A 27,971-nucleotide genomic window follows, 5' to 3' on the forward strand; every position below is an offset into this window, starting at 1 on the left:
ATAATTACCTCTTTTTTATTGTTACTTCACAGAGAAGTACTTTGTACTTGACAGCTAATGTTTTAAATTATTATTCTTTTTAATTGAATAAACTTTGAAACATTAGCATGTGAGTTTTTGTTGTGGTATTAATATTGGCAATGAGAACTGTGAAAGTTCAGCTACTAAAATGCTTGTGTCGTGACAACCCTAGTATGTACGTGTGCATGTGTGCACTCAGCGTGTGTTTATCAGGAAGTGGGGGTGTGGTAGGGTGGGTTAACAGGTGGGCGTCTCTGTCTCGATTAGAGCCGTCTCTCTTGGGGGCCCAACAATGGGATGATTGCTTCCTCTAGCTGCTGGCAGTGGCCCAGTGCATTGCTGCTGGCATGACTGGCTTTACAAAGAGCCCTTACAACCGGGTCTGATTGTATCCTTTTCTGCCAACCACATGCCAACATATATCAACTCCCCACCACAGGCCCACAGGAAGAAAATAAAATCATTGGTAATAAGGTGCAGTTGGGGGATGTGACAACCGCAAAAGGCTCACTGCAAATTCATCTCTTTGCCATCAGGCTACAGGAAGAGTCCATTCTCATTACAATTCCTAATAATGGGCCCAAAGAAAATAAGATTTGCTTTTAGCCTCCAGGGTCTTGATGATAGTTCACCAGCTGGGACCACGAGCACAGGAAGCCGATTCATTTTCTTTCTTCAACAGCATTTTTAGAGAGCTTTGTAGTGTGCAACAAAAATATAAAGTATAAAATCTCTAACCCAATTCTCCTTGGTGAACTCAAAAACTAGCCATAAAGTCAACATGAAATGGCATCTGCAAACCATTTTACTTCTGTAATGTGATGTATTGCCAGGTGAAATTGGATGTTAAATGAGAAAACGTGAAGTGACGTGATTTGAATAACATTTCAGAGATTGCAAAGACAAACACTTCTTTCCCCTTTGATCGAGTATGTAAAAAGTAAACAGGGCCACATTCATTTCATGCTGACTTCACATTGTACTAGAGAGTGAGTATGCAGTCCCCGTGTGTCCCTCCTCCAAAACACATGACACTGAAAAATGCAAATGCTCATTTAGGGCAGGTTATGAATGATGTATTAAGATATGGCAGCAATGTTTCTCAACCTGCTCAAATACTCTCTGGCTGAACTGACAAACACACTGTAATTACAATCATTGACAGCACAGAGGCCCACACATTACATCTCTGACACATTAAATGCTGCAGCCTCGACAGAGCCTCTGTGACTAATGAAGAGTGCTTAACATCACAAAAACCCAGCCTACAGCAACTTACAGTTGATCAACATCACACATAGAACAGCAGTTGACAAAGTCAACAGGAAAACAATACCTCAACATAAGAAAATAGAATAAGCTATAAAAAAAACTCACATGGAGAGTTGATAGAACTGGTTAAACAACATACAGACTTATTCCATGGAAGAACTGATACGTTTGAAATTATATGTTTGAAAGCCATGGGAAGAAATTAAAATTGTGTGAAAAAAGAGACCAACTTAATATTGTAAATCTATAATTGTATGTATTTTTTTACATTCATAATTTACATTCATGTAATTGGCACAAAAGCCAAGTTTTGATTTTAATTATATACCTTTTATGCAAAAATGGCAATAAAAATAAAGAAATTATAATACATAATGTAAGAAAAAAGGAAGGAAGGAAAATAAATGCTAGGTTATTCCTGAACTCTATACCAAACACGCAGCATAACAAAATTAAATACAAAAAAAGGAAACTAAACCAACAAACCTTTTCTTAACATTTTTAGATATACAAGCATGTTTAATTGTCTGGTAAAAGAAAGAATTGGCAATGATCAATTATGTTAATTGTTTTAATCTCAAGTGTTCAGCCCTAAATACAGGTGTAAACATGAACCAATCAAATCTGATGCTATTCAAAAAACACATGTGGCTACATAGCATCTGTAGTATAAACTACTAGGGATAAACGCTTTAGTTTAAAAAATAAATAAAATTGTGCTATATCAACACTGATGTAGCAAGTAAGACCCTTCCTGCGAAATCTGATCAAAAATGATAACAGGAGATGAATTCAATATGCCGGTTCATGCCAGGTGTAAACTGAAATCTGTCTAAGCTGATCGGACACAGATGTTAAAAGCTGGTGTAAACAGGGTCTTTGCATAGAGCAGTTTGTCCCAACACTTAGATTCCCCAACCTCAAAAATACATTCTAGGATAGTATTTGGTCTAGAGAGTAATACAAAATAAATGACATTTTCATGCAACAGCACTCTAGTACTCTATAATACAGCCAAATGCAAGGCTAACAAAAACATCAGAAGTGTGTGGAGCGCTGAGAGACATGTACTCACCCTCGATTGGCTCTGGGTCAGCGAGTGAAGGCTCCTGGCTGCTGATGGGCTGATTGTGCCCGCTCTCCTCTTGAACCTGCTTACACACTCTGCAGGTGTACCCATCCTGCACCCGACTGTTAGGGTCAGCACCCTCCTGCCTCTCACAGTCCACGTGAACCCATCTAAAAGAGAAAATTACAATAAACAAGCATCAATGACCCGATCCAGATGACGGAGTAATTTCATTGTTTTGTATTTATTTATTTATTTTTGGTAAACTGATATTATTTATTAACCTTTACATAACAGGAATTTCTAGTGTTAATGCAAGCTAAAGTTATAAGCACAGCACCTAAAGCAGGAATGTAGAGCATGTGGTTTTGGTAAAGTTGAAATTTGTTATTTGAGCTAAAAAGTTATTGCGTCCATCATGTTGTCCATAGACATTGTTTACTATGATGATCTGTAACTTTTTATAAGTGCCATACGCCATGAGCATTGTATTTAAGTTGTATCAATGTATTCAACTTTTAAAAATGCTTTTTAAGACCCAGTATTCTGTGTAAGTTACTGTGTCTGTCTGCATGGTCATGTAGTGAAAATTTTGGATATAAACAATATTGTCTAACTAATCTCAGGATACAATATTCTACAATATGACTACAATATTCTCTGGGCTATTTAAATACAATGACCTTTGAACTAATTATATCAGTCACGTTTTGCAACTCTCGAAACATTTGCACATACGTGACACATAACGTGGCATACATGGTCTGATTTCTAATTAATTGATAAAGCAAGATAAACAAATCCATCTGCCAAACAAATGATAATGAGCATTTTTCCATTCACAAAGACATCATTGAGCCATTTTAAAAAGCTGGCGGTTCAATTACAACGTTCTATGGAGACCTTTTTGCAAGATAATTTCTCTATAGTTAATCATAGTATTTAAAGCCTGCAGAGAAGTAATCAGCTAATATTCATCAATACCAGTCTTCACACCAGTAATGGAAAACACCACTAGGCTGTACCGACGCATCAATGTAATCGATTACGTTCATTACCCACTGTTTATGTTCCTAATCCCCAAAGGAAAACTCTAGAGCAGGTGCTAGTATGGCAGCGCTGTTTAATATTTACCCATCCGTTAGGTTAAAAACAGCAGAAATTGGGGTTTTAGCCCAGTTTTTTTTTATAGTGTAGTAATAATACTTGCGAGTGAAATTTGGCAGATGCCAATATTCTTGAAAACCAATAAAAAACAAATGTGAAAAAAATGAATGTGAAAAGTAAAAGAATGTGAGGTCCCACTTTATATTAAGTGGCTTTAAGTACTATGTACTTACATAGAAAAATAAGTACAATGTACTTATTGTGTTCATGTTGTATTATAAAACACTTTTTCTGCTATTGAGGTGTGATACGGGTAAGGTTAGGGACAGGTGTGCTGGTATGGGTAAGTTTAAGGGTGGTTTAAGGTGTAAGGGAAGGGTCAACAGTGTAATTACAAATGTAATTACATGAATTAATTACCGCTGTAATTACAAGCAGGTATTTTTAAAATATAAGTACAATGTAAAGACATATATGTAAACAATAAGTCCATTGTATCAAATTATTAATTTCAATGTTAGTACATAGTAGTTAAAGCCACTTAAAAAGGTAGGGTAGGTCAGAATTGTCTAAAAAAAACGTTTATAAAAATTTTTTTAAACGGTCTTTATATACCAATACATAATTAGAATGCAAGTACTCTGAAATAGAGAGTATAAAAAAACTGAGTGACTCTAGTGTATTTAATCTTCAATAAACACAGCTCATTAATTCCATTCACTCCAACCTAAAAACGGTGTGCGCGACTGCGCGCACGTGGGCAGAGCCAGTAATAGCGGCGGTAGTCATGGCGACGGAGAGTGACAGTCGCGCAAGACAATCACTTGTTTCGTCCGGGTAGGAATTAATGAGCAGTGTTTTTTGAAGATTAAATACACTATAGTCACTAAATTTTTATACTCTCTTTTTCAAAGTACTTACATTTTAATTATGTATTGGTATATAAAGACAGTTTAAGCCAATTTGAAAAAGTTATTTAGACAATTCTTACCTACCCAACCTTTAATATAAAGTGGGACCGAATGTGAATTTATTTTCTTTTGAAATACAACCTAGACTATATTACACATGGGTTCACTTGCAATGAGTCTGAACATGGTTTGAGTCAACCACAATGTGTTTAGAGTGGTGAATTACCGCCTGCCGAGAGCAGGAAACCATTGAAATTCAACTGACATTTAGAAACCAAACATTTAAACGCTAAATGATGACACTTAATGCATTTTCTTAATAAAATAAAATTTTAATGAAAATTTGCGTCCTATTGTTTTTATGCAGAAAGCGATTCATTAAAGCAATAGGTCACTTGAGACTGTGTGATATTGTCATAGCTGAAGGGATCTCATTTCCTACCTCTTACATGTACAGCATGATTGTTTGTCTGTAGGACTGCCAGAGTCCTGATTCTGCCCACAGATGAAGCAGAGCTGTGCTGAATCATGCTGCTGTTGACATCCTTCACACATTACACCATTAGATGACCACTGACCGTTAGGCCTCGTGCCACACTGAGCACACGCCCGGCAGTTCTGCAAAACACAACGTTCAATTCACTCTGGCATCATTTAATATCACGACAGCAAAACCATTTAAAGTGAACATGAAATCAAAATTGAACCATTTCCTATTCCTGTTCTTATTTAACATGAGATAAATGCACATTACAATATTAACAACACATTATATTACAACCTAACTTTTATGGCCCAATTAAATCCCAGTTGATTAAATTAAGGTTTTAGGCATTGTAAAAGCTCTTTCATAAAGATGGACGATATGACCAAAATCTTATGGTAGTAAGAGTGATTTTAGTAAATACAATGGAATGGGTAATTTTTATTCTCATTAAAACCACATAGTGATTTATTTTTCTGGGAATAAAAACAACAACAACATGTATATAGTTTACCATTCAAAGTTTGGGGTTGGTAAGATTTTTGAAATATGTTACAATTTTAAATAACTGTTTTCTATTTTAATATGCAATTTATTACATTGCATTTTGGTAAAGCTGATTTTCAGCATCATTACCTCAGTGTTCAATGTCACATGATTCTTCATAAATCATTCTAAAGTGCTGATCTGGTGCTCAAGAAATATGTATTATTATCGTCAATGTAGACATATTTTGTAGAAACTTTTTTTGTTGTTGCAAGATTCTTTGATGTACAAAGTTCAAAAGAACAGTATTTATTAGATTTTTTTTTTAAACATTGTAAATGTCTTTACTGTTACTTTTGATCCATTTAATGCATCCTTGCTGAAAGCATTACTTGTTTCTGTCAAAGAAAAAAAACGTACTGACTCCAAGCTTTGGAACAGTAGTGTATATTAAATAACCATGTGGATCTGCCTTCCTCATCTTGGCTTATTTCGGACATGTCTCACTCTATATTCGCACTATTCCATGTTTAAATAAACTGTACATAATGTAAAGCAGTCCTGCCAAGTGATGGCAAATATACATATACCTACAGTGGTGTAAACAGTATAGCAAATTATACAAGCTTCATCCCTGCTTCATGTACTGCAAAGACCAACTTAAATTATCAAAACAAATGATTTAAAAACAGCAAAAATGACAACTAGTATCTGACACTTGAACTGACCAATAATAGCATACAGAAAACTGTATGGGCTCTCTTAAATCAATTTGGATTGAGTTCCAGCATAATTACGGCTCTATAAATCCTCAAAGTCATGTCCATCAGTCTGCATCAGCACTCAATAGGAGTAAAGCGCCGGGAAATTCCATGTCAATTAAAAAAAATCATAAATAAAAGGCACTTCTAGCTCATCAAAAGCAGCTTTTCAGCCATCTGAAGAGGGGCAAGTATCATCTCTAATAACCACCCACAGACCCTTAGCAGGAAATCCAAGCCCTGTCAAGCCTCTGATGATGGGCAGACTCCTTCACTGAGCCCTGGATGACAGGTGGGGCTTCTTAGCCGCCTCCACAAAGTGATGGAAGAGTGGGATCTGTGTGGGATTTGGTTCAGCTTTTATATTCGTTCAGATATGCAAGATATTTAGGGGTCTACTAGCAATCTAACTCAATTTAGAAAAGTGTTGTGTGGTCTCAGCCTCAGATGGCATTCTCGCATCATGGATCATGGACCATCTGTTGCATTCAACACAAAAAAACAAAAAGAGCTTTCTTAAAAATGTAAGTTCTAATTTGATTGGCTGACTTCATGCTATTTCTGGCCAAAGTGAGGACATATATTTAAATCAATCGACACAGAAACAAAGGGGATGTTCCAACAGCCCAATAGTGCTCTGTTAAGTGTATTTCATAGGGCATTTGACCATGTTAAGTTGGCTTTGCTACAGTCCCAAACAACCTGAATATTATTGGCAGTATTACTTAAAATGCAAGAGGTTTGTATTACACATTCTGATTCAATTACAACATGTCAAATATATTTGGGGTTATATCAAAGGTCTTTTTTTATATTCTGATTCATCTGGATGCTAATTGGTTTGATTTTGATTTATTATTTATTAAAAGATCATTATGGAGAAAATAAACAGGGAAAAATACAAGGCTTTTATAGTGGAGATGAACATCTACCCCACAAATCACTCACGCAGCTCTTCAAAGTCGGCCGATACCATAGTGAGGGTACAGGAGAAGTGCATCAAAACCATCTAGTACAGCATGCACATTAGGAATAATTACACCCAGGTAACGAATTCATCACGGTGATTAAATCTAGCTCATTCCATAGGGAATATACAGTATGCTGATGAGATGAAAAACCAATGCACTCTTCAATCCCACAGTCCATAAACACCCACGGGTTGCGTGATACAGGCTCAAAACGGAAATGAAAGCACAGCATCTCTCTTCTCAAAGCTGGCCAACATCACGGTCACACTGCTGTCTGTAGTCCACACACAAACACAAGCTTACCTTGCACCTCCAGCCGTTGGTGGGTATTGTGTCCACGATGGGTTGCAGGCAGAATGTGTGATACCCTTTATCACACATGTCACACACCAGCATCTTGCTGTCTTCTCCTGGGTTCCTACAGACCAGAAAAAGGAAACTGTAGATTAGAACAGAGGGTGATTTCAGATACAGGGTTAGGGGCTTTTGCAAATATGACATTCTGACCTATTATACTGTTGCAGCTGGTGGTCAGTTGGGCAAGTTTCAGTGGCAAAAGAAATCTGCCTATCCTGGGTGAAAGTGCTTTTAGCCAATCAGAAGAGAATTAATGTTTATTGTATAGTGATGTAGAGCGGAAATTAACAGTAGGCAGTGACTGAAAAAAAGTACCTGTTGTTTGCTGCAATCTAGCCCTTTGTTTTATAGTTCAGCATTTTTCATTTAGCAAGTTCTTCTTTTTGTGTAAGGATGCACTGAAATTCCGGCTACCGTCAATTTTCAGCATTAACAGACATTTTCGGTTTCGGGGCAAAATCATTGACCCGAAAAAGACATTTAATTAGCACTTCTCCAATGGCACGTTTCGACTGTGTTCAGCGTCTATTTTGTGCACACAATGTGGATAAGCTACAACAGTTAAACTTGTCAGTGTGCTTATACAGCTTGTAGGCTATACAATGTCACTTAACGTACATTTACCTTTAAAAAAATCGATTTAATGTCCATAAACTCAGTTCGCAAAAAAATAACTCTAGAGAAAAGCATTTTGTATTACATATTCATTATATTTTTACTTAACAGAGAGACGTTTAATCAATTAAACAGAAGGGGCTGTTCCCCATTCTGTCAGTTTCAAAATGTAAAGACAGTCTGCTCCAAACACAATGCATATTTTTCTATTTTCCTATTTTTTTAGGTGAATTTTAGTGAAGTATTAATTTAATTTAATTTCCATAATTTCCAATATTGGTTAAACACTATGTAACACTATATCAACTGATCAACTCTCAAGACATCAGCATTAGCCATTAAAAAGGGACTGTTAACTGCAGCCACACCACCTCAGCCCAATACAACCTTATTTTACATATACACAAGCAAACAAACACCCCATTAAATTCTCCCCATGAGCAATAACACTTTCACTGTGGCTTTTCAGAGGCAAAATGTGTCTAAGTGGTAAATCAGAGAGGGGAAAGTCAGATTTATTGAGCTACAAGGAGGATAGGGTGACGTTCCGGAGATTTATCCATTTCCAGTCCTATATTTTCAGCCAATGCAAATCCACGTCATCTGATATTTACAGCCGCGCTGAGCCATTACATTCATTTTCACTCAGATCAAGACAGATGCACGTTTTGCCTTTCCCAGCCGTGCTGTATCTGATTCCCAGTCCAGCAGCACATCACAGTGGAGAATGCAGAGCTTAAACGCAATGCAATCTATTTAAACTACACTGCAATTGAAGCATTAAAAGAATAAACATGCAATGCAAACGCCACTGTAAAAGATTCTGATTTTCTCTGCCTCCTCAAAACAATATACACATATATAAAGGCTTGTAAAAAACAGAGGTGTCTGACATCAGACGAAATGGATCTCCCAGTGGTCACAGTCAGTGTGGCTGGGATGAAAAAAAAAAAGGGGCAAAAAAAAAAAAACCCTAAGGGTTGTCATGTTTTTATCCATGACATAAATACAGCATAACCCGTATATACACACAATTGCCATACTATTCAAAAAGCAAAAACAACTTTGGCTTGACAAAGGTAACATGAAAGAGAGGAAGATGTCTAACAAGATCATGCAGTAAACCAATGATTAACAATATACTGTAAATATATACATATATTTTTTATAATAGAATGCACTTTGTTTACATTTTCTGCACTGATCTGAAAATCTATGGATTTATATACACCTTATTTTTCATCTATAAGCGAGAGGCCTTTTGTAAATTCACTGTGTTTGGCTTTTGGTGTCATCCGCTTCCAATTATTTTCAGATGTACGAAAGAGCTTGTAATGCTGCTTGATACGGCAAACCTATTTTTTAAATATATTTCTTACCATATTACTTCAATGTATTGTCTTAATTATAAATGGTTTATAGTCCAAATAGTTTCACCATTTACTACACTTTGGTCTTCTCGTTATTCCCCTATAGCGGCTTATGATTCAGAAATCTCGCAGATTCACAGAAAACAGCTTACTTGGATATAGTAGAACATATAAAACAGAGCTGAGAGGCTGAGGTAGCTGAAAGCTTTCTCAAATCCACCACAAATCTAAAGGTAAAGAGTACTATTTTCTGAACGATGAGTGATCAAATTCTCCAGAAGTCTGAATCTGCGATGAGTGATAATGTCCAGGTGGGCTGGATACTCACTTGCATGCCAGGCAGACTTTGCACTCAGGACACTGCCAGCCGGCCCTCTTCAGCGGGGTCACAGTGAAGTCCAGACAGGCCCCATGGTAATGCTGGCCACATGTGCAGCAAAACAGCAGATCGAGTAAGTCTCCAGAACTGTCACACACCAGACAGTTCACCGCATCTTTTGCTGAAAAGAGAAAACATATATAATGGGTCTCGAACTCGACACTGTATGTCTTGTAGTAATATATCTGTCTTGGCGAGGATTCACGCAAACATTATCTGTTAAATCTTAAATAAACGCTTGGTTAACTTTTGGGGGAAATCATCAGGTGTGTAACATTATTATATTACATCCAGCGGTAAAGTAGGTCTGAATATATAGGATATTTTCCCTATAGATATTTGGTTTTGACCTGGAGTGTGCTAAATTTGGTATTATTACCAGTGATTTTAAGGTAATAACACTAAAAACTTCAAACTGTTTATTTCTTTTGTATCTTTGTTTTATTGTATTTGTCCTATTTGTAATTTGCCTCTTTGTTCTTATTTTTAATAGCAAAGATAATTCCGATAATTTACCCCTACTGTCAGGTGTTTTTATTTACCTGGATGTTTTCAGGTTAATGTAACTATTTATTACCAAGCTGAGGAAAGAGTTTTTAGTATTTAAATAGTTATTTTGTTGTTGTTTGTGTAGACATTGATGTTAAAATGACATTGTCAGATTTGTGACATTACTTGTTATCTAATGATTTAAAAGACACAACTGTTCACTTTTGTAGTGATGAGAAAGAATGTGAAACATATATATTGGTTATATCATTTTCAGTTTTTACATTTAAAAAAATATATAATTTACATTGATTTTACACACTTAAAGCAATATCGTAAGTTACAGCATATCGCAATTCTCGTGCAGGGAATTCGTGCAGCCCTAACTAAAACACAAAAAGCCTTACGATTGTGTCAATGAATCAGCAGAAGGGAACGTGTGTCCCAGAGAAACTCACATCGGATGAGGGCTTGTTGGATGTGATCCGGGCAGAGGAGGGTGTATGTCTTTATGTTCTGGAAGGTTCCGGCAGCAGCTGCACAGGGGTAATGAAAGGAGCGCCCACAGCTCTCCTCACAGCACTTTATGGATGCTCCAAGGCGCTTACAGTATGCACAGCACTGCAAAAGTTAATACGGATACATAAATATTGGTGGTGTAGTTTCAGTTCAGTAAATACTCAACTATGTACATCACAATTAGACATGCACAGTTCAGTTTAATTTAGATTATATTCATTTCAGGCCAATATGAACTGCTATTTTTACACAGCTCCAAAACTCCTCAAGGTGAATCATATTTTGCATTTATAATTTGTTTACCCTCTTTATGGTTTTCTTTAGATTAAGTAGCACAGGTCCCTAAAACTGAATCATTTGCAAGAGTGTTTTTCCCCCCCTTGTTATTACCGTTATTGTTATGAATATGAACATATCTCTGGTGAGCACCTGTATGCATTCATGGACCGTCATCAACAGAATACACAAGCTTTTATGCAGGCTACAAATGCAAACTTCATTAGAAGCAATAGCTTGATTCACCAAAGTTGCAAGATTCATGGAATTACATGTTTATTGGATTTTGAGAAACACTGATGGCGCTCACGTGCGCATTAAGAATTAATTCTATAGTTATGCGCATTTGAATATACGTGCGCAGGTTTGTAATTCCCTACAAACCAAGCCTTAAACTACTTTTGGCCTTAAAATTTTTAAACAGAATTGTATCACTTCGGGGTAGATACGAGAAACAAAATTATCCCGACAACGCTTTATCTGTAGAGTGATAAAGGGATCATCCATAGGCTAGTTGGCACTTCAGCACTGCGTTGTCATCGGGTCCAGGCGAAGGTCCTTCGTCAGATCTGGATACGGCCATTATCAGTGTTGGGATGGTTACTTTGGAAATGTGATAGGTTACAGATTGCAAATAACCCTATTTAAAATGTAATAAGTATTAAGTAGTGTAACAATATAAAATACTTGATTAATGTAACTGATTACATTTGGTTTAGATTATTTTTTTCTAAATTTCTAACAAATGTTTTCAACTGTTAATTATTTTCAAACATTTAAACCAGGCAAGGTTAACCTTACAGTAGTACTCAGTGATTACTGTCAGACTTTCAAAATCCGTCATCACTTGAATTAAGATTATTAAAAATAGATATTTTAAGCACAGCCACCACAAAATCAGACTTTAGCTCTTCTTTTTACTATGAGATCGTTCTGAGGTTAAATACAGATTTTTATCACTCGCCATGGTGGCAACTCTTAGACAGGTTGTAGTCTAAAGCTTTCAGTGGCAATATGGATTGATGTAATTGGCAGGCGTGGGGTGCTGCAAATTCAAACGAGAACCAATCAAAAGCATCAGAATAGCATCGCTTTCCTAAACAGCCTTTAAATGGCAAAGCAACAAATCTATATTATTCAACATATCCTAGCTTTTTACAGAAAATATTCAGATGTAACCCCTTTGTAATCGTTAACATTTTCATAAGTAATTTATTTAATTACACATTTGTTCTCAGTAACTGTAACGGATTACAGTTACATTTATTTTGTAATTAAATTACATAACGCCATTAAATGTAACTAGTTACTCCCCAACACAGTATATTATTATACTTCCAGACACATGAGATGAACCATGCCACAAACACTACATTTGTTTAGTATTTTCTTTTCTAAAAAAGAAACCAAATCTCCATTAAGGTGCATTGACACACATTTGGTGTGACCTTTCAAAGTAAAAACAAAACAGCACATCCACTTAAAACACAGCATGTGAAAATTCCAAATGTGCTGAGACATTTTTTTTTAAATCCCAGTGTAGGTCAATGACTAATAATACATAAGCTGTTGGACTCAAGGAATATAAAAAGTCACACCGACAAGCAGCAAGAAAGAGATGATGTAGCAAGCAATTACTGACAATTTAATTTATTTATTAGCGTAATAGTATGTGACTGCACTGCAGTCATTATCTACATTCTGTTTCTTTATTTGCATTATCTGTGAAGATTACACGTGGTACATGCAATTCTTGGTTTACAGATTTTATATATATATAATTTGTTGTTATTTACTGTAATAAGTAGTTTACTTCATTGAAAAACACATGCTATGTTTTAATTAAATTTGTTTTATATTAACATCAGACTTTTTAAATAATCTTTTTAAATAAAATGTACATTTATTTTTAATGTAGTATCAGAAATGCAATGGTAAATGGCAAAAACGTCCATCTGTTAATTGCGTCGCTCTTATAGTAGCCTTTTGCTGTAAGAGTGGCACAACACCATAACCCTGAACAGCAAGGTTGTCATAACACGCTGTTCTTCTCACAGGTCGTTACATACTCCCCCCCCCCCCCCCCCCCCCTCTTTCAGCGTGTATTTTTTCAGCCTTTCAGATGTATACAGTAAAGCATTCAGGATCAAGGCAAATGCCATTCAAAATAAGGACTAGGATGAAAACTGGCCAGACATGTAAATCACTACCATGGAAAAAGCACTCACACTTTGAATAATAGAGAAAGCAAGGGCCTGAGAAAACGGCCCTAAACTAAAAATGTCTCTAGTCAGCACTCTCTCGAGCTCTCTCATGCTTTAGAAACCCTTGGCCTAAGGCCCAAATGCAACAATCTGCAAATACCTTTTAACACCAAGCTTTAAGCAATTATCGCCCAGGCGGTGAGTCCACTGAGGCTGACAGCAGCCTATACCCACAATGCTCTTTTCTGTACCGCTCTGAAGGACATACATATGAGCTCTATGGCCATACTGTCCACTCTCAGGGCTGGCTGGGTGTTGAGTATCTCATCTCTATTCCATGCCTCAAATAATTGAAACCATCTCCTTCATGGGGTGAAAAAGCTACAGCTGATCCATTATTGCTGCCAAAACTCCAAGGACACTATTATAAAGTAGAACAGCATTCCCTCCTTGAAATCCTATATGCAAAGAGGCATAATGGCAGCATTCCAAACGGAGCAGGCCAGTGATGAAAGATGCAGTAAAGTGTTGGATGAGTGTGCCGTACTATGCACAATGTCAGCTGGTTTGTGTCTCGGTCAGTCAGTGTGTGGACAGTGTTATGCAGCGATTCTGTTTATAGCACGTCAAACGCTTTATAGACATAACCTTAATCCAGCGATCGGAAGTTGTTCATGCATATTTGCAACTCATTTCTACCCGTTCCCCGACTGCTCTCTTGTCTAAAAGTCAAGAATACATTACAACACTGACCTGATTTACTTTGTTAAAGCATGTTCTTGGGATTATGCATGATTTATTTGTAACCTTTAGTGTTATTTTCGACTAAATCTATGATAAAAATTGTTCGTTGACGACCTTTTTTCCCCTCCATGACTACGACGAGACAATGGCGAGATGACACCACCAATGTTTTTAAACGATAACTGTGATTATATCACCATGGAATATCATTGATGAAAAAAGACGAGACTAAAATGCAGTAACAAAATAAAAACTTTACCAAAACCTTTTGACAAATAAAAAAAGAGACAAACTATTACAGTTTTGAACAAGCCTCTACAAGCTTTCATGCTTGCGGTTGCCAGATGTCAAGAGTTTAAATCCCCAATCAGAGCTTTTCGGTAAAAGGATGATCTGGGGTAAGGGACTGTGTGAAGTTCAGGTCATCCTCAGCTCTCTGAAACTTTATTATTTCACAGCTCTGCGAGTCTCACTGCCAGGACAAACCTACATCAAAGTCCTTATTGGAGCAAGTCAGTTCATTCAGCAGCCATCCTGGCAATACCCTCCGGTAGCTGGCACTTTCCATGAATAGAGAACAAATTGGTTACTTTTTTCTCTCTCTTATGAATTAGAGGAAAAAAACAATCATGGACTTTGTTTTGAGAAGTATTGACGCTGTCGGGCGGAAACTCCAAAAACACTTCTTTTCAGGAAAAGGAAAAAACCCCACTATATATATATATATTTTTTTTTTTTTAAACACCATGTTGTCAAAGTTGATATTGTGGCTTTATATATGGTCAGACACTTGCATGTGTCATTATATTATTAATATTTTACTAAAATCAAGCTCAAATGGAGTAACAAGGTATTTGACCAGCAAATTTCAGAGAATGTCAGATATATACGTGTTTTGTCTGTCATTAAAATGGCCGCATCTGAGGCAGTAAGTGCAATGCATTAGGTTTTCATTACCTTGCAGGTTATAAAGTTTATTGTAGCTGTGTGGGCACTAATTTTTTTCTGTCACTTGGCCATAATCTCGTGTTATTAAAGACAAAGTACTTTGCACAGGCTATTTAAGACAGTACTGGCAATGACTTGACGACAAATTCTAGACTGACACTCTTCTCCACTCCTCAAATACATAAAACATTACTCAAGAAACACATATATACACACACAATCACACACACACACACACACACACACACACACACACACACACACACACACACAATCACACACACACACACACACACACACACACACACACCCCACAGACAGACGTAAAGGGTGGACAATAATATGATTTATTCATAAATGGAAAAAAAATATAATATGGAGATATGAGGTTTCCGCCCAACAGTGACGATGTTATATAAAATATTCTTTAACATGAGATTAAACTAGAAGTAGTTCGTTTTTAAATACTTCAAACATCTATTTTCCCCTTAAAAACATTTTGGTGTATGTTCCACCCAGAGGTCTTGACCTTCAAGACTATAATTTTACATCAAAACTGTGACTATTTCTATATAAAAATATATATATATTATTTTTTTTACCATTTTTAAGTGACCAAAAAAATACAGTATGCTTAAGCATTCACCACAGTTTATTTACAATAAATATGGTGACTAAGGAAGTGACATAATTTGGAGCCTTTCTACAGCATTACAGGAAGATTTCTCAATTTCTAGATAAACGATAGTGTTGACAATTGTCAAGCTCAACCATTCAACCTGTTGCCTGAGTTATTGTAAGAAAAATTATTAAACAATTATTATTTTTTATGCAAAATATAATATCTACAAAATGGCATGCATATTCCAACCAAATAAGGCCAGGCACTGCTAATCACACACTAGCTGGCCTTGCGGTCCTAAACATACGGTAAATCAACCGGGCTCAGTGTTAGAAGACCAGGTTTACCTTAAAAAAGGCCCCAGTCACCCCGGTCATAAACTGTTCTCCCCTCTTCTGTCTGCCAAACAGTAACAAAACCTTCAATCAAAGTCCACTGGATTACTGAACAGCTTCTACATGCAGGCAATAAAACTGCTAAATGGGTAAGCTCTTTAAACAGCTCTAATGGTCACTGTGGCACTCTCATATAGAGAAAGTGTGGAAAACCTAGCATGATGTAAAGTTAAGGCATCATCTGAATCACTTACTCTGTGAACAACTGTTCCCACTGATTCATTATCAGTTTCTGCTGTTGCAGAAAAGCAGAGAAAAGTGTACCAGAGGAAGACACTAAAACAAAAGGAAAGTCTTCTGAACAGCATTTTCACTGACCACAATCTTAACATCGATACCATGGGGGAAAACTTCCAGATATTTTTAATATGATCTTATATTATCTCATTCTAATATTATCTACTGTCACTTTAAGGCCTGACACACGTATCCATTATACTGTTGCACATGCGTTTTCTTTCTCAACTGTTAATGTTTACTTAAAACATAACCAACTGTGTTTACGTACATGCTCGCCAAGACCAGCATTTTGACTTTATTTTGTGTGTGTATTTGACTGTTTAAGCGCAATAAGCAGAAACTCACTTTAGTACTGAGAGGCGACTTTAACAAATTCTGTGGGAATGAGTAAAATTATGCATAATCCCATGCCAAAATTCAAGCCCTGTAACACCAAAATTATTCATCTGAAGCAGAGGCGAGTTTGTGTGTCAACTCTGTGTCAGAGAGATGAGTGAGCGAGAACGTGCAGCTGATATCGTGTATATGTGGAATATGTGTATTGGAAGCTTTCAGTATTTCAGTATCGATATGTATTAAAAAATCTATATAGTTAATTTTTTCAGATGCTTTTTTTTAATAAGACTACAACGGAACAATGTATATATTATACATAAAATTCAAAGTGGCTAGTAGGAGTGACTGCGTTGCACGCAACTGCTGAAATCCAATCGTATTTGGCGTTTTGGCGGGTGTTAATGTCAAGCCCTGCTAATGAAATATTGCTCATCTCACAGAAAACATGGACCACGATTACACTAAAAGAGTAAGTTTCTATTTGAACAGTTCAAGTTTTGAGAGATCTGTACTGTATTTTGTATATCCACACACTCAGATAGATGCTATGTGCTTTTCCACAAAAATCTGATCCCAGGTGAAGAGAACAAGCTGATATAAAAATTAATTACTCCTAATATGCTTTCCCTGCCCGGGTTCCGCGCGCCCCTGCGTCTGCCACATTGCATTGTGTTAATTAGTCGAGTTGCACAAGAGAGACGGCTGTGGCAGTTCTGAACTGCTCCACTCCTAATTAGAAAATATTGAAAAGACCAGGGGACCGACACAACCTCTCCCGTCTCTTCCACTGCCAATAATAACCCCATTCATGATTAACTCTGAATACTTTATCAACTCTGAGCGCATTTGTCATTCCTCCACACAAATTACTCTCAGGGAAAGTTATAGCTCAAGTTTGCAACTGTATTCAAAAATACAAACCGGCAAACACAGGCCCACTCAACTCTACTATTAGCCCTTTGCCATAAAAAATTATGTTGGATCGAGGGATCAGTAAAGCTCTGCCAAATTAAGCCCACATGTCCACAGAGATAAACAATGGCGTCACTGACTATGTTACTATAAAATCCTCTCGTAAAAAACAATATAGTGCAGTCTTTATTTACTTGCATATTTACTACTAAGAGAGTTTTGAGAACATAGTTTTAACTTTCATAATCAGAATAGGGCTGCATGATTAATAGAAATGTGCTGTGCTCTTGGTGTCTTAGAGCAGCTCGATCGGCAGTACATTGCTGCTCTGCACAAACTCATCTCTGCATGTGCTCTGAATTTTCCCCCCTTTTTTGATGCTTATGTGCAATTGGGAAAGCAACATGTGCCAACCATCTTTTATTTATTTATGTATTTATTTATGTTTAAACCATATAATTAATAATGATAATTATATAACAACAACATTTTAAGCCAAATTGAGCAGCTACAATAAATGTACATTGTACAGCAAATTCATTTTAAAATGAAAAGTTTTATGATTTTTGCATGTTATTTTTCCCCCCAAAATTATGCAGCCCTACATCAAGCCAATTACATATATCAAGTAAAAACAATACTTTTAGGGATGCACAATATATTAACTTTTTCCCCGCCATCATTGTCTAAGAAAGTTGCATGACAGAGGCAGCATTTTTGATCATAATCACAAAACTATCATGGCTCTTTCTGGTTTATGCATTTCATCATCTTTACTTGTTTTTGGTTTCAGATATGCTGTACTCTTTCAGAATATGCGCAATAGTGGGGAAGTGAAGGGAAGACATTGGTCATCAACCCACAATTTTTACATTTAGATCATCAACTACATCTTAACATAGCATAATTTAATGCTGACTTAAAGTTCATATTTAAACATGAATAATTTAACACTGGTAAATGTAATATTTAGCTAATAAAAAAAAAACTTTAAAAAAAATACGTAAAAAATATATATTTATCATTCGATTTGTTGATTGTAATGGAAGATCTCTAGTTTTCGAGTTGCTCTTTTGAACAGAATACTTGGTGAACAAATGATCTCACCTCTCCACCTCCAACGTACTGATGGACAACAGCACGTGTACAAAACAGAATTACTTTTTCATTGGTATATGCACATGGAACAGGGCCAGATTGGGTGTTGGTATGTCAATTGAAAAAGGGTTCAAATTGATGGAGCAGCCATTTTAAAGCAGAAAGCACAAACAAATCCACAGAAACATTCAAACACACTGTTGCAGGTGTCACTCACCTCTGTGCTCCCTGAGTCAATTGCTTTGTCCACATACAGCAGCGACTGTCCCTCCCCACGGCATACACCTTCTGACCAGGCAGCACAGCGCAGGTGAGCGCAACACTGGCCTGCGGGTGCAAAAGAATAATAAACACCATCAGCCATTGAAAGACACAAACAGTCAATGTGACGCTAGTGTAGGGTTACCTACCAGTGGGGTCGAATAAAGACGAAACGTTAATGTCATCGGGAAGGCCTATTTGGCCCAGTTCATCCCAGAACTTGCGGCTGGGCTCCTCCGCAGCGGGGTCTGTACTCCCAGGAGCAGAGGTTGAGTGCAGGCCACTGTCTGGAGAGCTGACCCTGAGGAAGGAAGTGAAGGGGCACATTAGGCTTCATCTGAAAAGAGACTGAACAAGTTACGAAAGAATATTTCAAGGTGACAATTATGTTGCATGCTCTTTTGTCAGACGTCAGCATCCTAATGATATTTCAAGGCGGCCTACATTGCAATTGCAACATCCTATGAAGCCCCGTCTGCAACGGCGAGGTATGGGGTTATCATACTTGGCTGCAACACAAGGACTGGCTGTTCAGAGACAAAGTATGAAAGAGACGGAGAAAGAGAGAGGACGAAAGAGAACCGGAAAGGGGGTGGGGTGGGGGGCAGGAATGACTGGCTTATTGGATGTGGCGCTGAGAGAGTGAGCCACAGAGACTCAGAGAAGCGGAAAAAAGGAATTAACATTTAAAAAGAGAGCCGGTTTGAAGAGGGCCAGCCAGAAGTGGGCTGCAGCAGGGACAGGATGAAAGACTACTGTATGTGATCCCTCTTCTGTCCAGAACATCTGCATAAATATAAATAAACTGTTTGGTGTGCAACATCCTCTTTAAAAAGGCTTACATCAGAGGAGGAGCGACATCAGGGATGGGTATCGTGAAGAACTCATTTTACACAAATATTATTCTGTTTACGACTCTGATTCCTAGAAACGATTCCATATTTGGTTCATATTGTTGACTTAGGATTTGTGCGTTTTGGATATTGTTTTTCACAAAATCCAAAACGACAATTCCTTTTATTCTTAAGAAATGTGCTTACAGGGGTCATTCTCAAATTAGTTTCCTATTGTGGTTCCCTAAATTTTAAGGCATCATAGGTGCAGTCCAGATGTAAAGACCTAACCAAATATCAAACACTAAATTAGTCTTAAAAGTGCACCAGTACAAGAAAGTATCCTTCACATAACAATTCCAGAAAACTTTAAAGAAATCAGTCCAGAACAGATAGAGATAACCATTGATTAAAAATATTTTATTTAATACTCAGCCGTTAGTTTAGCAAGATGCCAATGTCAAAATGTACAGCAATACAATTTTAGCTGAGTATACTGCACACTTCACGTGAGGAGCTCCATTTGGCAATAAAGTAGCTGCCGATGTAGACCATTCCAAATCAGTCACTGATGAGGTTCTCATGTTATGAGTATGCAGCCTTAAAGCCAATTCACACTGCACCAACAGACTCTGACCAACGGCAACAGACAGGTTTGCCGGGTTACCTCTCTCCAGTCACTCCCCTCCCCCACGACCCACCTCTTCTATGCCTGCTGATGACTTCGACAGCTATTTCACAGATAAGGTGGCAAGCATCAGCAACCAATTCTCTGCACCACTTAGCCACAGCCAACCTTCACCCACATACATTCCACTCTTCTCTTCTTTCTCTCTCTTCACAGAGAAATAGGTCTCCAAATTCTCTGAGCCAGCCATCCAACAACCTGTCCCAAAGTAGATCCACACCCATCTACTACAGGAGATCTCACCAACATTGCCACCTACTCTGACTCACATCAACAGCACATCCCTCACAACTGGCTAATTTCCCACCACATTCAAGCAGGCTGGGGTAACCCCACTGCTTAGAAAAAACAAAAAAAACAGCAGTTGAAACCTACAGACCAGTTTCCCTGATTTTCTCTCAAAAACTCTTGAAAGGGTTGTGTTCATCTCTCTGCTTTTCTCATACAGAATGACCTAATTGACAACAACCAGTCTGGGTTCAAAAGCAGACACTCCACAGAGACCATCCTGCTGACCACTACTGAAACTCTTCAGCTGGCAAGAGAAATCTCCAAATCATGTGTCCTTATTCTACCGGAACTGTCTGCTGTCTTATCCACACTCTCTGACTTGCGAATCACAGGTACAGTACTTCGGTGGCTTCAGTTTTGCCACGTCTGGTCTTCAATCAGTCAAAGAGAACCCAAGTCACACCCCTCATCTCACGGCACTAGCAGTCACGGCCCGAATCAAATTCAAGGTTGACACTGGCTTTCAGGACTGCCACTGGAACTAGGGCTGTGCGATATGACGATATACAGTCATGGCCAAAATTGTTGGCACCCCTGGTAAATATGATCAAAACTGGCTGTAAAAAATAAATCTGCATTGTTTATCCTTTTGATCTTTCATTCAAAAAATTGCCAAAATTCTAACCTTTCATTGAAGCAAGAGAATTGAAAGTGGGGCTAAATCACATTATGAAATAAATGTTTTTCTCCAAAACACGTTGGCCACAATTATTGGCACCCTTTCATTAAATACTTTTTGCAACCTCATTTTGCCAAGATAACAGCTCTGAGTTTTCTCCTATAATGCCTGATGAGTTTGGAGAACATCTGACAAGAGATCAGAGACCATTTCTCCATACAGAATCTCTCCAGATCCTGCAGATTCCCAGATCCATGTTGCTGCTTCTTCTCTTCAGTTCAGCACACTCATTTTCTATAGGGTTCAGGCCAGGGACTGGGATGGCCATTGCAGATCTTGGTTTTGTGCCCAGTGACCCATTTTTGTTTTGATTTTGATATTTGTTTTTGGATCACTGTTCTGTTGGAAGATCCAAACATGGCCCGTTATAAGATTTCTAGCCCCGGCTGTTAGGTTTCGATTTTTTATCTGTTGGTATTTGATCCAATCCATGATGCCATGTATCTGAACAAGATGTCCAGGACCTCTGGCAGAAAATTAGGCCCACAGCAGTAAAGATACAGCAGAGTATTTCATTTTACACATGGGGTACTTTTTTTATCCCTGTGTGCACCTAACCCATCTTAAGTGTTTGCTGCCAAAAAAGCTATTTTTTTGGTTCCTCTGTCCATAGAACGTTTGAAAAGTACCTGACACTACTGGCACTTCAAACGGGACGGGTTCTATGGTCAGATGAAACAAAAAAATAGCTTTTTTGGCAGCAAACACTTAAGATGGGTTTGGTGCACACAGGGATAAAAAAAGTACCCCATGTGTAAAATGAAATACTCTGCTGTATCTTTACTGCTGTGGGCCTAATTTTCTGCCAGAGGTCCTGGACATCTTGTTCAGATACATGACATCATGGATTGGATCAAATACCAACAGATAAAAAATCGAAACCTAACAGCCGGGGCTAGAAATCTTATAACGGGCCATGTTTGGATCTTCCAACAGGACAGTGATCCAAAAACAAATATCAAAATCAAAACAAAAATGGGTCACTGAGCACAAAACCAAGATCTGCAATGGCCATCCCAGTCCCTGGCCTGAACCCTATAGAAAATGAGTGGGCTGAACTGAAGAGAAGAAGCAGCAACATGGATCTGGGAATCTGCAGGATCTGGAGAGATTCTGTATGGAGAAATGGTCTCTGATCTCTTGTCAGATGTTCTCCAAACTCATCAGGCATTATAGGAGAAAACTCAGAGCTGTTATCTTGGCAAAATGAGGTTGCAAAAAGTATTTAATAAAAGGGTGCCAATAATTGTGGCCAACGTGTTTTGGAGAAAAACATTTATTTCATAATGTGATTTAGCCCCACTTTCAATTCTCTTGCTTCAATGAAAGGTTAGAATTTTGGCAATTTTTTGAATGAAAGAACAAAAGGATAAACAATGCAGATTTATTTTTTACAGCCAGTTTTGATCATATTTACCAGGGGTGCCAACAATTTTGGCCATGACTGTATATCGGATGGACGATATACAAAGTCTATCGATTCATATTATGCTCTATCGTTCATATCGTGGTGTCGCAAAAAAACATTGTTTACGGCAAAACTTTTTCATCATTTGGAGGACTGCAATCTTACACGCCGCCATGAGAATGGCAGAAACCTGAATAACATGGCGAAGGTTGATAGAACCGGGTGTTTCCGAGCAGGACCAGCCAGGACAAACCGAGGAGCTCGTTCCTAAATGAGGGGCTACCTCTGTAGCATGAACATGATTTGGTTAAATTTCTATATGTTTGGTTGACTATTATATTTTGATAATGAACATGCTGCTATGTCAAGTTAGCAATGCAAGAATGTGTGCGCGTGCCGTGAAGCGTCGGCGCGATCACAGGAACAGGAATCCGTTACTCCGTAATTTATTTTCATACGGATAGAAGCAAAAAATTATTAAAAACTTTAAAGCCGTAAAATACAGAAAACAAGCTCGATTCCCTTTTCTACCATCTCGGTTTCCTTTTTGTGAACTTTGGACCCTGTCGCATGATCCGAAGCTCAGCAAAATGCTTCCTTTCGTTTTGTTAATCTGTAATTATTTAAGGCAAATAGCCTATATTTCGCATATAGGCGGCCTATATATTAGTTTTATATATTTAGCTTTATTCTGTTTTCTCCGTTCACAGAAGCGCTTTAAGTGCGTGATGTGACGTTGTGTGGATCCATGTTCTACACTATCCTGCGATTTTCGCTGGTTTCAAAAAACAAAAAGTTGCATATTAGCCTACCTGCTATTCATTTTCACTGAAATGTAGGCCTAATTGTTTGACAGTTGGTGACATACAGTATGGAAAACTAACGCCAGCGCATTCCCATTGCGACTCAATGATGACTGACAGCTGAGCATGGGCATTTCACTCACGTTGGATAGGCTATGCGCGTCAATATCACATTTGCTCAGTCTGTACTATTTGAAATTATGATTGGTTGACTGGCAAATTAAAATAGTTAACAGAACGATAAAATAACGTTGTTAACCGGTTAATGGCCATTTCAAATAAGCGTGTCTGTTCAGAACGATTACATTTAATTTGGTTTCCGTTTCTGGTTATGCTCCTGTCAAAATTTCGTTTGTTTGTTTTCGTTCATTGAACAGGTTCGGAGCCCTGATTTCTGCTACATTTTAAACATCTTCCATTGAATTTTTACATTTGGTATTTTATATAGCAATATTTTATGTTGGGCCTGTAATCATTTGTTTTTGAAAAGTGTTTTATATTTCGTTCATATTTTATATTTCTACATTCTTAATCAAACATTTGCCCATTTTTTTTTGGAGAATATAAAATACATATAGGCTATATATAAAAAACATTTTTGAGGATATACTTAATATATACTCAATATATATATCAACTTTTCTTTTATTTGATATATGCTAAAAGTATTTTCCATGTAGTAATTATATAAATTATTAATTGATTGAATTTACAGAAAAGATACTATATCGTGATATATATCGTTATCGGGATATGAGATTACTTATATCGTGATATGAGATTTTGGTCATATCGCCCAGCCCTACTGCAACCTCCTTAATTCACTCATACAAGTTTAGTCATAGAAGACCTCCCATCAGCTATGGTCACTGAAGTGATGCCTTGTTTCTTCATAACGAGGCACAAAATCTTCACTCTCTCTGCTCCTCTATGGTGGAATTATATGCCAACCTCCACCCAAACTGTTGAGACCATCACAACTTTCAGGAAGTAACTGAAATAACATCTTCCACAATCACCCCTCATCCTTAAACCAATACGATATCTATAATATTCAGACACGCTTAGCATGCATTGCGATAAACTTATCAGCCTGTCACATTGTTAGCTAAGCAAAATGCTAACACCAAACTCCACTTAGCTCACTAAGTTTTCAAAACAGCTTATATATTGAAATTCTTATATTTGGAGTCTGTGTGAGTCATTTTTAATGTCAGTCATGTGTCACTGTAAAGAAGAAGAAAAAAACAAACAAAAAAAACGGTTACACTATTTGAATGCATCACCATAAAAGTTTAATTATATATTTAAGGACTAAGTAATAGTGATTAACTACATGTAGTCTAGTTACTATAGGGTTAGGTATAATGAATGAATTGAATTGGTTTAGGGTTAGTTACATATAATTATGCCCAATTTTTAAGTTATTACTATAGTAAATACATGTAACGTGTATCAAGGACACATTCAAATAAAGTGTTACCAAAACAAAATAAAAACCTCACAGCAATGTCTGGTCCACCTTAACAGTCTCTACCTTAAATGAAATGCAGTGATCCTCCTTCACTCTTTCGAGCTGTTATTGTTTTCACTCCCCTGTCAATAACTGGCACAGTTCCAGCTCAGACCACCCAATCAGATGCCTCCAACACAACAATCCACCGCCTGTTGGCAGCCTGCCATTGACTGCACAGAGAGCATTACGTCATCATTCCTCAGGGAGGCGTCTGATTGGTTGAGAGGAGCTGAGCAAATTAGGCACTCGTCCAATGAGCCCAAGGGTGGCTATGGACGGGAACTTTTGACAACAACAGGTCACGTGGAGCTCTGTGAAAGGCTGCTGGTGGAGTTCTCTCTAATGGATTTCTCCTTTAACCCTTCATCTAGTAACTAATCATCAGGCAATTTTGGCACCAAATTAATTGACCCAAATTGAATTGTGGTGTTGGATTCATTAGCAATTCCCAGAGTATTTGGGTCAAAGCACTCCATTCCTCTCCATCAGAAAGCACAATGGAAGAGACAAGTTCTGTTTGACCCAGAACTTCAGTAATCAGATTCCATCCAGCAAAGCTAGAGCCTTTTAAGAATGTATATGTGAAATACAACTATGTTGTCCATTTTCCAAGCCTGCAACAAGGAATTTTTTTTCTAATTTAAGGAAAATTGTACCCAAAAAATGCAAATTTAACTACTCTCATGTCATTCTAAAACCAAATGACTTGCTTCCCCCCATACAATGACAGTGAACGGATATTGGTGCAGTTGTATTTAAAAAAGAATGACAAAATAAGTTTAAATGGCTCTATATTATGGTACTTTGTTGAGCCATTCACTTTCATTGTATGGAAAAGAGCCACATATTATATGGATATTGTGCTAAATATTTCAGCTTGATGGAAGAAAAGGTCAAAACAACATCAGGGTGAGTGAACAACAATTTTCATGTTTTTCTTCAAGTTTCCTAATTAACTATTGTACATCAAAAATCTCCAAACTTTTACTTTGAAGCACTATTTTTTTGTGTGTGAGCATTAATGTATTAAGAATATTATGCTTAATTAATGTGAAAATAAAATGTAAGATTGTAAAAAAAATAAAAATAATCACACCTCACCATTATAAAGATTTGACATAGTTTACAGGCACATTGTGTTTGATTACAACAAGTAATTTACACAATCTGATGAGACTGAGCACCCAGAATTGTTTCAGCTCTACAGTGGTCACTGGGGTCATTGCTTTTTAAACAGGGGGCTTTTAGTCCCAGCAGTAAACAAAACCTGCAAACCCTTCTCAACTCTCACCTCTACACAACCTCATTACACATCACAGCTTAAAGCCACGTCAATCTAACACTTCAGAACCGCACCAAACCACCTCCACAAAGACTGCCACAAACTGTACTTTCTCATTCACCATTCCCTTTATGCGCGCACACACACACACACAGCAAATGAGCACCAGCCAAAAATGCAGTAAGCTGTAACGAATGAGGATTTAAATTTTTTTCCCTCAATTACATTAACAATTACAATAACTGGCTTAGGGACGTGTTCTTGTGATTATATATTACAACATGCTTAAAATTTGAGCATTCGTGGCATGATGCCCTGGAAAAGTTCAATGAGTACATTTTGAATTCTTTATTACATTCCTTTTTTCCATTTCCTTTTAAAACGTGTTAGCAGAACCAAACATCCACCCATTGCACCTTTAACCTGACAACAACTATAACTTACTTTTTTAGGCCGCTCCCACGATGCCCTGGACTGCGGTTGTCATTGTCATCGAAATCATTGTCGTCGTCATGGTAATCGTCATCCTTCTCGGAGCTGCCGCGGCGGTTCCGGATGTGCAAGGGGACGTAACCAGGCGTGGGTCCAAACAGTTTCAACTCACCCTGACCCAAGAGACTCTTTTCTCCACAGTAGCAGAAGGCACAGAGCTTTTCTCTGAGAGAGATGAGAGAGAAAAACATTTAGAAAAGATTTTTTCAGACTTTCAACTATTCAATCAGAAACATAATGCAAGTAAACATTCCTTAATACACACACAAATACAGCCGTACATGCTGAGCCAACATTGCAATATAAACAAAGTGCAATACTGAGAATGCAACAAGCAAACTCGCAGTTATGAATTCCATTCTGTATGCCAAAGAAAAGTGACCATTCATAGCCAAAAGCGATTGCATTCAAGTAGATTGTTTTGCCCCAAGTCATTAAGCAGTTGCGCATCCAATCCTCACTGCTCTATCTGTGCAACAACCTGACTAGTCAGGGGATCACAGTCCATGTCTCATGCCCTAGTGCCCTGCCGAGGTAATGGAAACGTGAGAAGATATGACATCCTTGGATGACTCGGACAGTGAAATCACACTCTAAATCAGTCAAAAGAAAAGAGCTCCTAATCAACCCACAACTAGGGATGTGCACAAGTCCTCAAGTACTCGGATGTGACACTGATGATCAATCATGAAAACGATGATCGCCGGTTATGATTGGTGAGGATTGGTTATTGCAGCATTTTGGACTGTACCTGAGGTCTGATTGGTTAGAGTTAGGACAGCATGCCCTCCAGACCGGCAAAAAAAAGTGAACATCGTTTCTTTTTTTTAAACATTGATGATACAGTATAACTAATAATTTTTCCTCGTCATATTTTTTCAACAGTAGGCATATGTTTTAATTAAAATCGTTTGTCATCATCGTTTCAAAAACACGCGGTGATGTATGGAACTGGAATCACTTGATAAATTAGATGAAAATATGATGATGTGCAGCACCAATCTGCCATAAACATAACATTATAATGAAAACACTATATAAATGTTATGAATTCTTTGTGCTTTATTTTCCCATGTTTAAGCACGTTGTTAAGGGGTCTTATTATGCTTTTTCTCTTTTCAACTTTAGTTAG

General features: G+C 37.5%; 1 protein-coding gene across 7 annotated transcripts in view; it reads right to left on the reverse strand.

Annotated features, from left to right (window-relative positions):
* The window catches only part of kmt2ca (lysine (K)-specific methyltransferase 2Ca), a 159,134-nt gene that overhangs the window by 71,927 nt on the left and 59,236 nt on the right, over positions 1–27,971 (reverse strand). For all 7 annotated transcript variants that reach the window (XM_079602700.1, XM_079602699.1, XM_079602697.1 and 4 more), the window contains exons 5-12: positions 26,792–27,004; positions 18,997–19,148; positions 18,804–18,913; positions 10,751–10,913; positions 9,753–9,924; positions 7,386–7,500; positions 4,823–4,998; positions 2,369–2,532 (exon numbers count right to left, since the gene is read on the reverse strand). In XM_079602700.1, coding sequence (XP_079458826.1) covers positions 2,369–2,532; positions 4,823–4,998; positions 7,386–7,500; positions 9,753–9,924; positions 10,751–10,913; positions 18,804–18,913; positions 18,997–19,148; positions 26,792–27,004 — 1,265 coding nt within the window. The remainder of the gene's footprint in view (positions 1–2,368; positions 2,533–4,822; positions 4,999–7,385; positions 7,501–9,752; positions 9,925–10,750; positions 10,914–18,803; positions 18,914–18,996; positions 19,149–26,791; positions 27,005–27,971) is intronic.

The sequence above is a fragment of the Phoxinus phoxinus genome (genome assembly GCF_949152265.1).
Source record: "Phoxinus phoxinus genome assembly, chromosome: 24".
Classification (NCBI taxonomy): domain Eukaryota; kingdom Metazoa; phylum Chordata; class Actinopteri; order Cypriniformes; family Leuciscidae; genus Phoxinus; species Phoxinus phoxinus.